Source organism: Spinacia oleracea, chromosome 1, assembly GCF_020520425.1.
Source record: "Spinacia oleracea cultivar Varoflay chromosome 1, BTI_SOV_V1, whole genome shotgun sequence".
Lineage (NCBI taxonomy): Eukaryota > Viridiplantae > Streptophyta > Magnoliopsida > Caryophyllales > Amaranthaceae > Spinacia > Spinacia oleracea.
The window spans coordinates 110,735,905-110,751,645 of record NC_079487.1 but is presented as its reverse complement, the minus strand read 5'-3'; the positions used below and the strand labels follow the sequence as shown (position 1 = coordinate 110,751,645).

The window sequence follows — 15,741 nt, the reverse complement described above, 5'->3', positions numbered from 1 at the left end:
ATATGGAAAGTGAAAGGAAATGAAGGGAATTGGAAGGAAAGCTCACTGTATAAAAGTTTCACTTTCCTTTCCTCCCAAAATTGGAGGAATTTGGAAGGAAAGAAAAAATTAAATCTGTCAAACAAAATATTAAAGCTTAAACACACGTTTTTTCTTTCCTTCCCTTCTCTTCCTTTACTAATGTTGTACCAAACATGGGATTCCTATCATTTTCTTTCATAGTACCAAACATGGAAAAATATATTTTATTTCCTTTCCTTTCTCTTCCTTTCTCTTCTCTTCTCTTCCCTTCCTTTACTAATATTGAACCAAATAGGGCCTTAGACTAAATCTCATGTTTTCACAATTATATATAGGAAACTATACATATACTACCTCCCTTCCTTAATGTTCTTTACGCTTTGGAATATGTGTCCAAAGTATATATGAAAACTTTGACTGTGGATTCTCTCTGTTATATACATCAAAATGTTATCATGTAAGATCTTGTTAAATTGGTCTCGTTATGCATTTTCAAACTATTATATTTTTATAATTTTTTCATATATGGAAATGGATATATAAGTCGTTAAATATTGCATTGGAGTCCGTGCAAATAGTAAGCGTAAAGAACATTAAGGAACAAAGGTAGTATTAAATAAATAAATTATACAAGTACACACGGATGCTAATTCTAAAATTAAGGGCCATTAGTTATCTCTTTATATGTACTACTCCCTCTGTCCCTTAATACTCGCACCGTTTTGACTTTTTACACTATTCACATAATTCACTTTGACCCTATATTATTTCTATTATATGAAAACAAATGTTAGTATATAATATATTGTTGGCTTCATCTTAATATATATTTTCAAAATATTAATATTTTTATAAGTTTTATAATATGTAGTTAAAGATATTGGTGGTCAGTCAAAACGGTGCGAGTATTAAGGGACGGAGGGAGTAGATTTTAGCCTGTGCGATGCACGTTTTTCATTAAATTGTTACATTAAAATAAAATTCCTATGTACAACTGCTATAATTTATATATTAGATTATTGGTTTTTTTTTTGGATTGAATTTCATTTTAGATTTATTTTTTAATTATTATAGTGTTTGATTTTGGATGAAATTGTATATAAGAAATATTAATTAATTAATAAAAGTATTACATAGCACCTAATTATTTATCTACGTGGCATTCGACTTTTTTAATTCAAAAATAATTTTGATGTCTTATTTTTCATTGGCCGAAACCATTAGATTTCCTACGTGGCGCTCTAATATTGGATTAATGTTTGATTTTTGATTGAATTTTATTTTAGTGTTTGATTATGGATGAATTTTATTTTAGATTTATTTTTAATTATTAGAGCGTTTGATTTTGGATGGAATTGTATATATTAGTAATTAATTAATTAATTTAAATATCTATGTGGCACCTAATTAATTATCTACATGGCACTCGATTTTTTTAATTCAAAAATAAATTAGAAATCTTATTTTTCATTGGCCAAAACCATTAGTAATCATAGATGGCGCTCTAATCGTTCAGCAAATATGCCTCCTAATAAGCCAATTATGTTGAAGTACAGGTCTAAATCAAAGTTCTACTACATTTTTAGATGGAGAATGTTTGTGAACTTGAAAAATGGTCTAAATCAAATTACCTTTTAATTCTTTCATGTTTTGGAATTTTCTTAATGGTAAACTCATGTATTCTGCCCTCCCCTTTTAGAGAGCATATGTTATTCGAATAAAAATAGTTCATTGGTCCTTGACACTATGAGTCTATGAGTAAATATGTACATGAGATGTCTTTGGACAAATTACTCTATCTTTCATTTCAGACCCCCCCACTAATGCAAGGGAGTAAGGGAGACTCGCCGTAAAGACAGTGTGTCCTATTTTGTCTTCGTAAAGTCTTTCTGAATTGAACTATCCCGATTGTAAGGAAGTTTCTGCTGAAAGTAATTCAATCTTATTGCTGATTATTTTTAGAATCTATCTGATTATGATTATTTCTTTAATAGATCCCCAAGCTTTTATTGCACATAATTTTCCCCAATGTTCGATATTCTATTTGGATCGATGGAAAACTTAAGCTCGTACGGGATCCTTACCGAGTTCTTGAAAGGTAATTGTATCCACAATCTAAGACTTGTATCTTTCACTTTATTTTCGTTCATTAGTCTCAAGTTAGGAGCGAAATAAACAATTTTTTATTTTATACGGTTCTTTAGTTGGAATTTGAGCCTTATATGTGCATAACTTGAAAATGGGTGAGAATGAGTCTTTGAAACATTAAATTAAGTATATAAAACATGTAAAGCATTTAAAACACTCATTTAGGTTCATTAGTTGAAAGTTGATACCGAAATAAGCCATTTTAGTCAAAATGTGACTTATAATGATCAAACGAGTCTTAAAATGTGCATAACTTGACCAAAATGGGTGATAATGAGTCTTTGAAACATAAAACTAATTGTATTAAACATGGAAAGGCTTTAAAAAACTTATTTAAGTTCATTAGTTGAAAGTTGAGACCGAATTATAAGCCATTTTAGTCAAAATGTGACATATAATGATCAAACGAGTCTTATATGTGCATTACTTGACCAAATTAGGTGAAAATGAGTATTTGAAACATAAAACTAAGTAGGTTAAACATGTACATGGTTTAAAATACTTATTTAAGTTCATTAGTTGAAATTTGAAAACGAAATAAGCCACTTTAGTCGAAATGTGACCTATAACGATCAAACAAGCCTTATATATGCAAAACTTTACCAAAATGGGTGGGAATGAGTCTTTGAAACATTAAAATAAGTATATTAAATATTTTAGGGTTTAAAATACTCATTTACGTTCATTGGTTGAAAGTTGGGACCAAAATAAGCAATTTTTAGTCAAAATGTGACATATGATGATCAAACGAGTCTTATATATGCATAACTTGACTAAATTAGGTGAGACTGACACTCTGAAACATAAAAATAAGTATATTAGACATATAAACTATAAAGGGTTTAAAATACTTATTTAGGTTCATTGGTTGAAAGTCGGAAACGAAATAAGCCATTAGTCAAAATGTGGCCTATAATGATCAAACGAGTCTTACGTGTGCATTACTTGACCAAATTAGGAGAGAATGGATATTTGAAACATAAAACTAAGTATGTTAAACATGTACAAGGTTTAAAATACTTATTTAAGTTCATTAGTTGAAAGTTGGAAGCGAAATTGGCCATTTTAGTCGAAATGTGACCTATAACTATCAAACAAGCCTTATATATGCAAAACTTTACCAAAATGGGTGAGAATGAGTTGTTGAAACATTAATATAAGTATATTAAACATGTAAAGGTTTAAATACTCATTTACGTTCATTAGTTGAAAAAGTTGGGACCGAAATAAGCAATCTTTAGTCAAAATGTGACTTATGATGATCAAACGAGTCTTATATGTGCATAACTTGACTCTTTGAAATATAAAACTAAATATATTAAACATATACTCCCTCCGTCCCAAATTAGTTGTTACACTTAACTTTGCACAAAGTTTTAGATGATAAGTGATTGTTTGGTTATCAATTGTTATTTTATTGAAAAAAGTAGATGTGATAGGAGTTAGTGGGGTATTTTTTTAATTGAATGAGAAGGATGTGGAGACAAAAAAGAGAAGAGAGAGACAATATAATAATTGTGGGGTCATTCCTAATTTAGAAGTGTAACAACTAATATGGGACGGACGAAAAAGGAAAGTGTAACAACTAATCTGGGACGGAGGGAGTAAATGGTTTAAAATAATTATTTAGGTTCATAAGTTGAAAGTTGGAGATGAAATAAGCCATTTTAGTCAAAATGTAGCCTATAATGATCAAACGAGTCTTAAATGTGCATAACTTGACAAAAGTAGGTGAAAATGAGTATTTGTAACATTAAATTAAGTATTTTAAACATGTAAAAGGTTTAAAATACTCATTTAGGTTCATTAGTTGAAAGTTGAGACCGAAATGAGCCATTTTAGTCAAAATGTGACCTATAATGATCAAACGAGTCTTAAATGTGCAATACTTGACCAAAATGGGTGGTAATGAGTCTTTGAATCATAAACTAAATGTATTAAACATGGAAAGATTTTGAAATACTTATTTAAGTTCATTAGTTGAAAGTTGGGACCGAAATAAGCCCTTTTTATTATTATACAGTTCATTATTTCATTGTTATGAACAAATTAAGTCTTAATTTATTTTACGATTCAATATTTATAATATAACTCAAGTATATATGTATTTTTTGATGGTGTATCTTCTTAAGGAATTCAACAATCCGAGGGAGCAGACTTTCACCATTGAGGAGATAAATGAAGTTCGAGAACAGTTTGACAAACTTCATTACCAGTGATTGTCTTTGATATTTTCTTGTAGTGAATCTTACTTAGATTATGGATGTTAGTTTTCATATGATTGTAATGTAAACGACTTTATATTTGCAATTTTATACTAATTAATTTAGTTATCTATATAATTTAATACTTTTTTATGTGATGTATGAAAGTTAACTAGTGGCGTGGTCCAATTGTATAATATATGTAGCAGGGAAATTCGGTTATATAACAATCTGGATCAAGTGCGGCTCATTTATAAGCTAAGTGCGGCTCATTTATAGGGCAAGTGTGGCACATTTATATATCAAGTGCGGTTCATTTTTATGCTTGTGCTGCCCATTTCTATGTCAAGTGCGGGCTCATTTTCAAAATTGGCAGCACCAAATATGTCAAGTGCAAGCTTATTTTCAAAATTGGCAGCACTAAATTTGTCAAGTGCTGACTCATATTCAAAAATTGACAGCACCAAATAAATCAAGTGCGGGCTCATTTTCCAAATCGACACCACTTGAAACATATGTGAAACTTTGAGGGCATTTAAATGAAAAGGTGAATGTGCCAAATTATCCCCATTACTTAAGTCTAATGTGCAAATTAGTCCCTTAACCTTCAAATGTAGCAAATCAACTCCACAAATATTTTTTAATGTGTAATTAACTCTAATTGATTATTTATTGGTCAAATCATCAGACAAATATGTTTTCGCCGGAATAAAACGATTGTACGAGAAAAGTACATGTGATTTATGTAGATCATAATCCATATCGCAAAATACTCTAACACCATCGTCAATTTCGATCGCTCTTTCTCTTTCTCTTATCTCTTCTTTAACTTTCAATTTCCCAGTAGCAGAAAGAATGAACCATCACCCCAATCATATTGCAAAGGTCATATTCAATTCTTAGTATTAGGTTATAGTTTGTGAGTCATTTTCTTATTAAATTCTATAATGTTTCTTTCTAGCATAAATATAATTATTCATTTTTCTAGTTACAATGGCCGTTCGGTAATGGAGTATATATATATTCTTTCGCATCTTATTTGATGATATATGATACGGAGTAGTCACCTGTAGTTTTTTTTTATAACTCTACATTATTTCGATTTTTGGATTTTGGTTTTTAACAATTCAGATTCGAGGTTTTTAGGACATGATGTATTTTATCGTACAGAGGTCATAATTCAGAAAAAATTATATAATTCCGATGATATTTGGTCGGCAAATTAACAATTGGGGTTAATTACACATAACAAAATATTTGTGGGGTTGATTTGCTACATGTGAAAGTTAAGGGTCTAATTCGTACATAAGACACAAGTAATGGGGCTAATTTACCACATTCGCCTAAATGAAAAACCCAAAGTTAATTATTGCTGTACCGCAAGACACTACCCGTGATAACGCGGGTAACCGGTTGAACGGGTCGGGTTATAGGCTGCGTTTTCAATTACCGCTTTTATACCCGGTAATAACCCCGCGCTTTCATTCCAACTTCACTGGCTTATTGGAAAAAAAAACTCAGCAGAGGCTTCTTTGCAGTTCGCACCGCCGAACCTCACGCATTCCACACCCTGCCACCACCCTGTTTGCCGGTCGTCATCCCGCTTCTCACCACCGCCACCAACCTTCTCTCCTCTTCCGTAATAATCGAGGCCGCTGTCCTCTCTATCTCGCCGGCCATATCTTCTCGCCGGCCATATCTTCTGTTTCTCCTCTTTTCTCAAGGTTGGTTCATAACGTTTTTCGATTCTCCTGTTTTGTTTGGTCTTTATATTTAATTTCCGTTTAATGAGTGGAGCATAATGAGTTGAGGGCTAATCTCCCAAGTATTGGATGAAAGTTACAAATTAGGGTTCTGATATTTGTGGTTTTTGAGTAATCCCTTAATTTATGGGTTTTGTATGTTAACTCAAACTTCAATCTATTTGATTCTGAAATATAAATTGTTTGTTTTGGTGGTATTGTTGTACAGGAGTTAGTATGGATTTTTCTAGAAGGCGTGATTTTTTGTTCTGTGGCTCATGTGGGACGATGTTGTCTTTGCCATCAACTAAGTATGCTCGATGCCCTTTGTGCCGCACTAAGAAAAATGTCAAAGGTATTACTTTCTGCCTTCTTTCTAGTTATCTTCTGACCTTTATTGTTTCTTTGATGCTGTATTTAACTATAAGCAAAGGAAATATATTTAGCTTGGATTGAGTTGAGTCGAGTCGAGGCAAGGAACAAGATTAGATTGAAGGGTATGTACTGATGATAGAACCCCTTATGTTGGATTTGAAGGAGATTGTTTGATTAATTCAATAGTTTTGAACTTTGAATGTACTAGGAAGATAATTGGGTGGGAGAGTATGTCATCAACTCTGAGGGTAGAACAAATAGATTTTATCTAGTGAGTGTAAGAGCAATATTATTGGTTAGTCCATCAGCCAATTTTGATCTGACTAATTAGTGCACTAGTCGCAAATTGCTTCGTGATAGTTATGGCGTGGATGTTGAATGCTTGAAGCTATAAACCAAGACACTTGGATATGATATGAAGGCTGGTTACCTAGTTGGAAATTGAGTGCCATGGATTTAATTCTTTAAAGTTTGAACCCCACGAATTCATTTGTTAACATTATGTACCAAGTTTTGAGTTCACCCTCATGACTATAGCAATATGAATTTATGGATTCATACCAATCATAAACACGTGAAGAGCATTTCTGTTGTTGATATGTTCATTTCTATGGGATTATGGGAAGTCATTGCTAGGAGTTATTATTGAGCTTTCAGGAAATATGTATTTGAGACAAAGATCTTGTAAGTCGGAGCTTTATTGGATAGATGGTCTTGCAACCTAAGTGTATTAGTTGTGTATTGTTTTAGTAGCATCTCAATCAATGGTGTGTAACTTGCCATCTTATGTGACTTGTGAGTCATTTTATTTAATGAACTACAACTCTACAAGGATTTGCTATCCTGTCTAACACCAAAAGAATTTGTTTCTGTTTTTATATTTTGATTGGTAAGTAGGAAAATATTGAAATCTCAAATACCAGTTACAATGTTCAACCTTCCCGAGGAAGGCTTAAGTTCTAGAAAGGGCCTCCCCAAAGCCAAAGAATCATTGACAGATTAAGAACGGAAAAAAAAACATAAGGCACAATTGAGGCCAAAAGTTACAAGGCTTTACAAACACTAAACCATAATCTGTCATTACTAGATATCGTCTTTGGCATAAGCTATCCAACACGGATGGAAACTTGGGTCTTCACTTGTTTCACCAACTTATCAGGGTGGATGATTTTTCCATCCCACACAACACCATTTTTTTGCATAATACACAAGAGCCGCAAAAGCAGAAAAGACGAGTTTCTTTATAAAATATCTTTTGACATATTAAAGCATCCACTTACTACAAAAAAAAAAACATACTTTGTACAAGGAATTACTGTAGTGTTTAAAAAAGCGCGCTTAAGCTCTGAAGCGCAAAGCTTGAGGGCAAATTGCTTAATTAGGTCTGAGCGAAGCCTTATGATTAAGCGCCGAAGCGCGCTTAAGCGCATGAAGCACGGGAATCGCAAAAAAAGCGCGATTTTTGGTGCTTCATTGAAATTCTTTTATTTTTTATTACTTTACGTTGAAAGCTTTTTTTTAATATGTTATTATGTTTTGGACCACACCCTATGAATCCTTAACTATAGAAAGTAGGCCAAGAGTTCAAAAGAAAAGGAAAAAGAAGAAAAGAAGAAGACAACAGTCATAACAGCCGGTCCTAGCTTCTGGATAAACACTGTGTTATATGCTTTATTTTTGTTAAAACAAAGAATAATATATTTTAGGAAGCAAATCTGATGTATTTGTGGTTATTTTAGTAAGATATATATATACTTCGTACATAATAGTAAAAAAACCTTTAATTCTTAAAATGTGTGCTTCACTTCGGTGAAGCGCGTCTTGCACTTCCGCTTTACGCTTAAGCTCTAGGACTCATATCGCTTTAGTGCTCTTTGCTCTTATGTATACACTGGGAATCGCCTCAGTCCAATAAATCTGACTGTAGGGGAAAGAGAAGAAGAGTTGATCATTGGTCTCAGTATGTATTATTCCCACACAAACGACAGTTGGTCTCATCAACGGTCTTTAGTCACACAACTAGTTTCAACATGTCTAGCATTGCTAATCGTGCAATGAAACAATGCTTTGGGATGTTTAGTCAAACCAGATTATGCCTGGAAAGCTTGGTTAAAGCAGGTCTAAGCCACTTATACCCTCTAGACATACTATATCCTTTCATAGGATTAGCCTTCAAAATATTACATGATTGACCCAAATGTGAAGGTGTGATTTTTCTAGTGTGTTTAGCTCTTTCCTTCTACTATCTGGATATTTTCTGTTTTTCTTCTTAACTGTTAAAACTATCCGGAAATGCATATTATGACATAAGAGTACTATTGCTTTGGTTATGCTCATGAACTAGTCATTGTTGGATACTATCACCATAGTTATGCCTGTCTATGTTTTAACAATTTTTCCAGCTCTTGTTTGATCTTATGACAGTATGATATTTATAATGTGTGTTGATGTTTTCAGATGTTGAAGGAAAGGAAACATGTTATACAGTTTCCGGAGAGGTATGGTTAATTAGTTATGCTGCTCTGTTTGCTTTCTTATTTACTGGAGCTTATTATGTCCCCAGTGCGTTACAAATTTCAATTTCTCATTAACCACTAGAAGTACATGGATAATGAATTGCATACATTCTTGATATTATCAGCCTTGTTTCGTATTTTCGTATTATTTGATAGTTGGTTTAATCTCCTAGCTGATTGTATGAGGACTTTTTACACTATACAAAATATCAATGCCGTGAAGAGCAAAAGTGAAATCTTAAAAAATGAAAATAAAAACAGAATAAAGTAGCAGCCAGAGGCTCCCCGGAAAGGGTTGGGGAAAATAAATGGAAAGTCCATGTCTGAACCATGCGTTTTGACCTAATGTAATGCATTTTGACCTAATGTAATGCATCAAGAATAGGGGAATGGGTACTTTAGGTAATACAAAAAGTTAATGTTATTCTTAGCTTGGGTAGGATTGCAACTAGGGAGTTATATAGGTGAGATCAATTAGAGAGGAGGTATGATAAAAATGATCAGAGTTTTGTTTGTTTAGTGTTAGCTTTTTGTTTAGGGAGAGTCCAGCTACTCAACTCGCGTCGTCTTATAATCGACTGTTGTTTTTCCCCCAGATGCCCTTGTCCTCATTCTCTTTTCTATATTTCTGATTTCCAGTCTTATAATCTTACATCACTTCAATCAGTGTTAACGCCTCCATCAAACTTCTTGTTGGAGATAACATCGAGGTCTTTTCCCTATTTCTCCTTTATCAAACCGTGTATCATAGGTAAAATGATTCTAAATGCTGGGATGCTTGGGTTGGTGCACAACAGTAATTGTATTTGTAGTCACACTGAGTTTACATTTCTAATGGTTGATTAACCTGTTCTTATCTGCTGATTCTTGCAAGCAATGGGGGAATTAACAAACAAGGCTAGCTTTTCCAAGGAAATTGAGGCTAGTTTGTAGAGTTGCACGTCATGAATTTTTATGGATGCTTATTTATTCCCTAGATGATTACCTAAAGATTAGAATGAATGCTTATTTATTCCTGGTCCTGATGTAAGATGTTAGGTATTAGATGCTCCACCATCATTGAGTTTTTGCTACAGTGTGTGTGTGTGTGGGGGGGGGGGTGGGGGGGGGGGGGGGGGTGAGACTTGAGAGCTAGCAGGTACTTGGTGTGCTTTCATGGAAGCCTCTGAATTATTTACTGAACCTTGGCCGGATTTGGTAGATTCTGTTTATTTTGTTTATAGAGGAAATCCTGATTAAGCACACTTGATATCCAGCCTATTTTTGAAACCATAAAATCGAACTTTAGTTAAAATTTCTTCTTTCAGAATATTATTAACATGTATAATTTGTTGGCAAGACTCGATGACTGGGCTGAGTGGCGATACCCTCTTCACAAAATAGTTCCGGTTCCACAGATTGTTGGGATGACTGGTGATACCATTGTTACATCATACATGTCAAAAGCTTTTGTCTCTGATGCCAAAGAACGACATCCTCCAATAAATATTGTTGTTCCCTAGGAATCTAGGACCCCTTCAGCCTTCATACCTACCTATCTGGTCAGTAATGTCTTCTGCTGTTGTTATTGTTGTATACTGTGACATGATCCCTAGCCTGAGATTAAGGTTTACAAGGTGAACTACTGAAGTCTTCTAGAGACATAAAGAGGGTTTAAGTTTGTAAACCACAGGGACTCTTCATTTCTATGCTGCCTTCTTCTCACCCATTCTGTAATATACTCTGACGCTCCGTAGTGAGTAAATCTTCCTTTTAAATGCTATTTCGCTGGCTATTAGATGGTGGTAGAAGATTCTTGGGTATTCTTTGATTTCTTGGTTATTTTTTTAAGTAAGAATGACCATAAATAATCCCAAGTAACTTCCATCTTTTAAATTAATTTTAATTCTGTGTTTTATGGGGACTTTCTCAAAATAGTTCAAGTGTTAGTTTTCTTATCTTTGTTGGGTTTTTTAGGGTTAGTTGTGCAGGAAAGAAACACTTAAAATAATTTTGAAAAGACAGCCCCAGAACTTGGTATTATTTCTGAATAATCAAATTATGGGATTAATTTAACATGAAAGAGAATTAGGATTATGCGTTTCATTTTTTTCTTAAAAATTTCACTGGGTCCTCTTAGTTGCTTCGAACTGACTTCAGACTTTTTCCATATTACATACTAAGAACTTTTATTTGATACTTCCTCCATTTTTTTTTTTTAATTGCACCATCTGGGATTTCACGCTTGCCAACGCACTATTTTAACTACTAGTATCTCTCATTATACATTTTAAAAAATTATAAAAATTTGATAATTTGAAAGTATATTTCGAGACGAATCTAACAAGATCCCACATGAGTATATTTTTCCTTACATATAAATCACAAAAAATAACTATATAAGAATAAGAGAATAGTGCTAAAACCAAGATGGTGCAATTATAAAAAAACGGAGGAAGTACATCGTATGTTTTATTTTTTTTGGGTTTAGCTGACACTTTCTGGGTTATTTATCCTATAGGATATTAGAAGGGCATTACAAATGGAGCCATTCGTGAAGGTGGATGGAGTGATGTCTGGCGAAGTGAAAGTACAACGACAAGAGGTAAGTGGAGCTGATATGAAAACCTGTAAATACAGCGTTGTCATTTCCTGGAATGTGGAGTTCTGATGTCTGTTGTTGGTGTAATTTTCTTTGCAGATTAACCAACCATGTGAAAAGTGCGCACACAGTCCTGTTGAGCTGGTTGATTCAAGACAAGTAAGCTCTATAACATTTTGCACTTATTTTTCACTTATTTGTTTAACTTGATTGCTCATTTGGAGAGCTGAATTTAAAATGTATACAGACGAGATCAGCAGATGAAGGACAGACTAATTTCTACGAGTGCCCTTCATGTCGACACCGTTGGAAGGAAAACTCTTAGCTCTTTTTTTCAAGTATATTGTGGGAGCTACGTTGTTGGTTGTCATCTTGAAGCCATTATTTGGTAATTTTGCTTGTCTAACCCGTCAGTTTTGGTGCATGTTGGGTTATAAACTTCCGCAGCAGGTTGGGTTGGGAACATTGTATGGTACTCCATATCTAGTTTGTAGTACAACGTACATGTTCATTTTGCGATATGGAGTATATCTTTGTGCTATCAGGTAATAGATAATATACCTTTCATGTTATTTATTCCATCGCTTGCATCATATTCTTTTTAAGGGAACTCCAAAATAGTTTTTTGATGAAGTTTCAAAATACTTCAGTTGCTAACGTCTCTATGATTGGTAGCTATTTTGTGCCTTTAAACAAAATTTGTATTACAATCTTCTAGAGGCAGTAAATACAGAACTTGTCTTCTCTCCATTTTCGTAGATCACTTTGAAGTTTGAAGTTATGGCACATATATTTGTATTGTCAAAAACATTCTATGAAGATGGACTTTATTGGTAGAGCTTTTCTATGTCAGCGTTCCATATGTTTGGGACTTGTTTGGTTGACCTGGGGAATTAAATCTCACATAGGAAGTACTTCAAGGGAAGTTACTTCCTTTATTTATTAAATTCCTACGAAACTTACTTCCCATCGGAATTTTCCATGCAGTTTGATTGAACGGGGGTTGGGGGGCGCTTGGAAATTTACTTCCCATGTTTTTGGAGGAAGTCCAAATTCCATTGAGTTTCAACTTCATTTTTTAATTTTTATATCAACCAAACAACGGTCTTGAGCTTCCTTTTAAAGCACAGTTGAAATCGATCACAATACAACGAGTTGACAAACAAGCTTGAGATATCAATCGTATCTATCTTTGTTCGGGATTGAATTTGGATCCAATGCCTCAATTCGTGGAGGTGTTTTGGGCTTGTTTTGATCGGATTGGCATGTATTGGTCATAATCGTCTTATTCTTTTGCACTTTAAGAGCATATCAAGCTCATTGTCCCATTATTGTCTTATTGAAAGTAGGGTTCGTTTATTTGACTTATTTTATTTGAACTTATTCTCTCTGTCTCATATTAGTTGTTTTACTTTTTTTTTGTCCGTCTCAGATTAGTTGTCACACTTCTAAATTAGGAATGACCTCACAATTATTATATTGTCTATCTCTTCCCACTAAATTTTTTTGTCCCCACACCCTCTCTCATCCAGTTAAAAAAAAAATACCTGACTAATTCCTATCACATCTACTTTTTTAATAAAATAATAAATTATTAACCAAACAACCACTTATCACCTAAAACTTTATACAAAGGCAAGTGTAACAACTAATCTTGGACGGATGAAATATTTTATTTTAAATAAAAACTTATTATGTCTGAAATAAATTTATTTATGTGTAAAGTATGAAAAAAAAACTTATTTTTCTGATTTATCTTAATTGAACTTATTTGAATTTATTATGTGTGAAATAAAGAACGGTCTTAATTAATGAGAAGGCTCAACAGAGGAATGATTCAGGTTGGTGAAAGTCAAGTCAACAAAAATTTAGAACTAAGGTTGAATCCACTTAGGTGATAGTTATTTTGTCAAATTTAAACAATGCAAAGCCGCAAGATTCAAAAGAGAAACTAATTGGCAAGGAGTAGTTGGCATTTGGGATGTAACCCAACTCACAACAAATTCGCAATAGGTCTTTTTGTTGACATTACTATTTGCTGAAGTTTTTAAGAGTTCTTAATTTTCACTTGTGCTTAGCTTTAGTAGTGTAGACAGATTTTCTATGCTATCTTTTACTCCGTAGGAGTTTTGGAGAAAGATCGATGTTTGTTAATGTTGCTGCATACTTCATTATTTAAGGGAGATTTCGTTTGCAAGTGAAGCAGAATAGTCAGATGAATAGATGACTTCAGATGCGCGTTTTTTCTGCTAAACTCCCAATCAGTACCTTATAAAACCTTGAAACACGACCACCAAAAGGTGATCATACTTGCATTTGTCTAACTGAATTTTATTTATATAATTCTTCTTACATGAAAAATCTTATATAAAAGCAAATTAAGAACACATGTATATATATGAACTTAAGAAACTAATTTTTAATCTGGATAAGACATGTTTATTTACTGCCCCTCAGTGCAGTCAGTCGGCTTAAAGGAGACAGTACCTTCCTCAAGATCATATCCCACCAAATAATTTCCCTGAGCTACATTACCAAATATTGCCATAGAATCTGCTGGTATCATAGCAAAACACACCACATCTTCTGATACTTTAACAAAGGTATTAACAGGCGTCAACTGTAAATCTGCATCAGTAAAATGTGCAGTTATATTTGGGATATTTAGATCTTCACTCGCTTGATAACACAACTGGAAATTTCCTGTTGGATCGTCAACTTGCTTGCCTTGGATAACCTGACTCAACGCATTGACCAAATCAGTGAACATGTCTTCTGGTAACAAGGTCAATGTGGTTCCTGAGTCGATTATTATGTTTCCTTCATTACTCCCATAATCATCACTTACTAAAGGAGATCTTTTGGTATTAGAGAAGGATACTCTGTTTTTTGCTACTGTTATAGCCTCTAAGGTTAGGAAATAGAAAGTTGGGTTACTCTTGTTGATGATTAAGGGCGTGGAAACAACTCCACGCCCTGATACTACTCCGTTTGTCCCAAAACTAATCTTGCTCGTTAAATTATTCCCCTGGTTAGAAAAGGGGATTAAACAATACGAGAATTTCCCACCAATCGACGAGCTTAGTTGGGATACCAAGGAGAGGGGCCCACCCCCGAGACCAATCAGACCAGAACCATCTTCCATAAAGGAACCGGTGTTATCTTGACCACATCCAAAGGAAACACTAGGAAACGAGGTTGCGTTGTTACCGCCATTTTGAGACGTAAAAGTTAATGTGTCTGAGGCCATATCCCCTGAAGTGTGGGAATGGTCTCCATACGAGTAAGAATAGGAACAAGTGTCTCTTGCAGTACACGACCCTTGACTAGGGTCCAAGTAGTGGCATGCCTTAGAGTTACAAGGTTGGACTTTGTAAGTGGATGACTTTATAGGGTTAAAAATTGGGAGTTTTTGTTTATAACATTTAACACAAGGTTGACATTGTGTCCATATGAGATCGCTCCCTGTGTCAACTATCCCAAGTTGTACCACGGGTGGAGTGCCTATCGACACCTCCATGACAAATTCCCCTTTAGCGGACTTAACTGGGGACACTATATCGTCGTTTGGAGACACATATGATGCTTGACTATAACGATTGATTCGAGAGAAAGAACGGTGGAAGGACTTCCTTACACGTTCCCATTTGTCTAAGGAAGGGTTGTATAACGGAGACAACGGCGAGTCGCGGTGGATGAGATTGGTTGTAAAGCCTTGTTGAAGGGGCGCTCCTAGTGTAGGAGAGATGAAGATTAGGCTAGTGACAAGTGATGAAAGAAGTAGAAAATGAAAATTTTCCATGGTTGAAGAAATTTGATAGAAGTTGCAATTGTTTAATTTGTTTTGGTGTTTGTGTATTATTGAATTTATTTATATAGGAGAGAATTAATAATTATGCATGGGAAATTAAGCATGCAAATATGGAAATAAATCATTTTACGAACCATTGATTCCATTTTAATTTTTTGGAAGATTTTATAACTAAGGAAATGAAATGAAACTATTTCCTTTTATAAATCATATCATAAGATATTGGATTAGATAAACCGTATCAGAAGATATTGGATTAGATAAATTGTATCAGAATGATTTTTATCCAAATACGTAAATATATGTTAAATTATATGAATACGAATTATTTGAAATCTCGTGT

At 33.8% G+C, this 15,741-nt stretch overlaps 2 protein-coding genes and 1 long non-coding RNA gene across 3 annotated transcripts; 2 read left to right on the top strand and 1 right to left on the bottom strand.

Moving 5' to 3' along the window:
• The first annotated feature begins 453 nt into the window (after nucleotides 1-453).
• LOC130470055 (uncharacterized) lies at nucleotides 454-4,528 on the top strand. Its single transcript, XR_008930116.1, has 3 exons — nucleotides 454-1,931; nucleotides 2,016-2,119; nucleotides 4,302-4,528. It is a non-coding gene; the product is annotated as an uncharacterized lncRNA (long non-coding RNA).
• Nucleotides 4,529-5,853: 1,325 nt separating this feature from the next.
• On the top strand, nucleotides 5,854-12,166 carry LOC110801697 (uncharacterized). Its single transcript, XM_022007099.2, has 6 exons — nucleotides 5,854-6,097; nucleotides 6,345-6,470; nucleotides 8,948-8,988; nucleotides 11,507-11,590; nucleotides 11,687-11,746; nucleotides 11,835-12,166. The coding sequence occupies exons 2-6, from the start codon at nucleotides 6,353-6,355 to the stop codon at nucleotides 11,910-11,912; spliced, it is 381 nt and encodes a 126-aa protein (XP_021862791.1). The 5' UTR covers nucleotides 5,854-6,097; nucleotides 6,345-6,352; the 3' UTR covers nucleotides 11,913-12,166.
• A 1,768-nt stretch (nucleotides 12,167-13,934) lies between these two features.
• On the bottom strand, nucleotides 13,935-15,463 carry LOC110801686 (aspartic proteinase CDR1-like). Its single transcript, XM_022007086.2, has one exon. It carries the CDS (start codon nucleotides 15,387-15,389, stop codon nucleotides 14,031-14,033), a length of 1,359 nt encoding a protein of 452 aa, XP_021862778.1. The 5' UTR covers nucleotides 15,390-15,463; the 3' UTR covers nucleotides 13,935-14,030.
• Nucleotides 15,464-15,741: the final 278 nt, after the last annotated feature.

What these genes read in the sequence shown, in the direction of transcription:
- LOC110801686 (XM_022007086.2), bottom strand. Translation starts at nt 15,389, where the DNA reads ATGGAAAATTTTCATTTTCTACTTCTTTCATCACTTGTCACTAGCCTA.
- LOC110801697 (XM_022007099.2), top strand. Translation starts at nt 6,353, where the DNA reads ATGGATTTTTCTAGAAGGCGTGATTTTTTGTTCTGTGGCTCATGTGGG. An exon ending in TGAAAGTACAACGACAAGAG is followed by an intron (nt 11,591 to 11,686) that starts GTAAGTGGAGCT and finishes TTTTCTTTGCAG; the next exon opens with ATTAACCAACCATGTGAAAA. An exon ending in AGCTGGTTGATTCAAGACAA is followed by an intron (nt 11,747 to 11,834) that starts GTAAGCTCTATA and finishes AAATGTATACAG; the next exon opens with ACGAGATCAGCAGATGAAGG.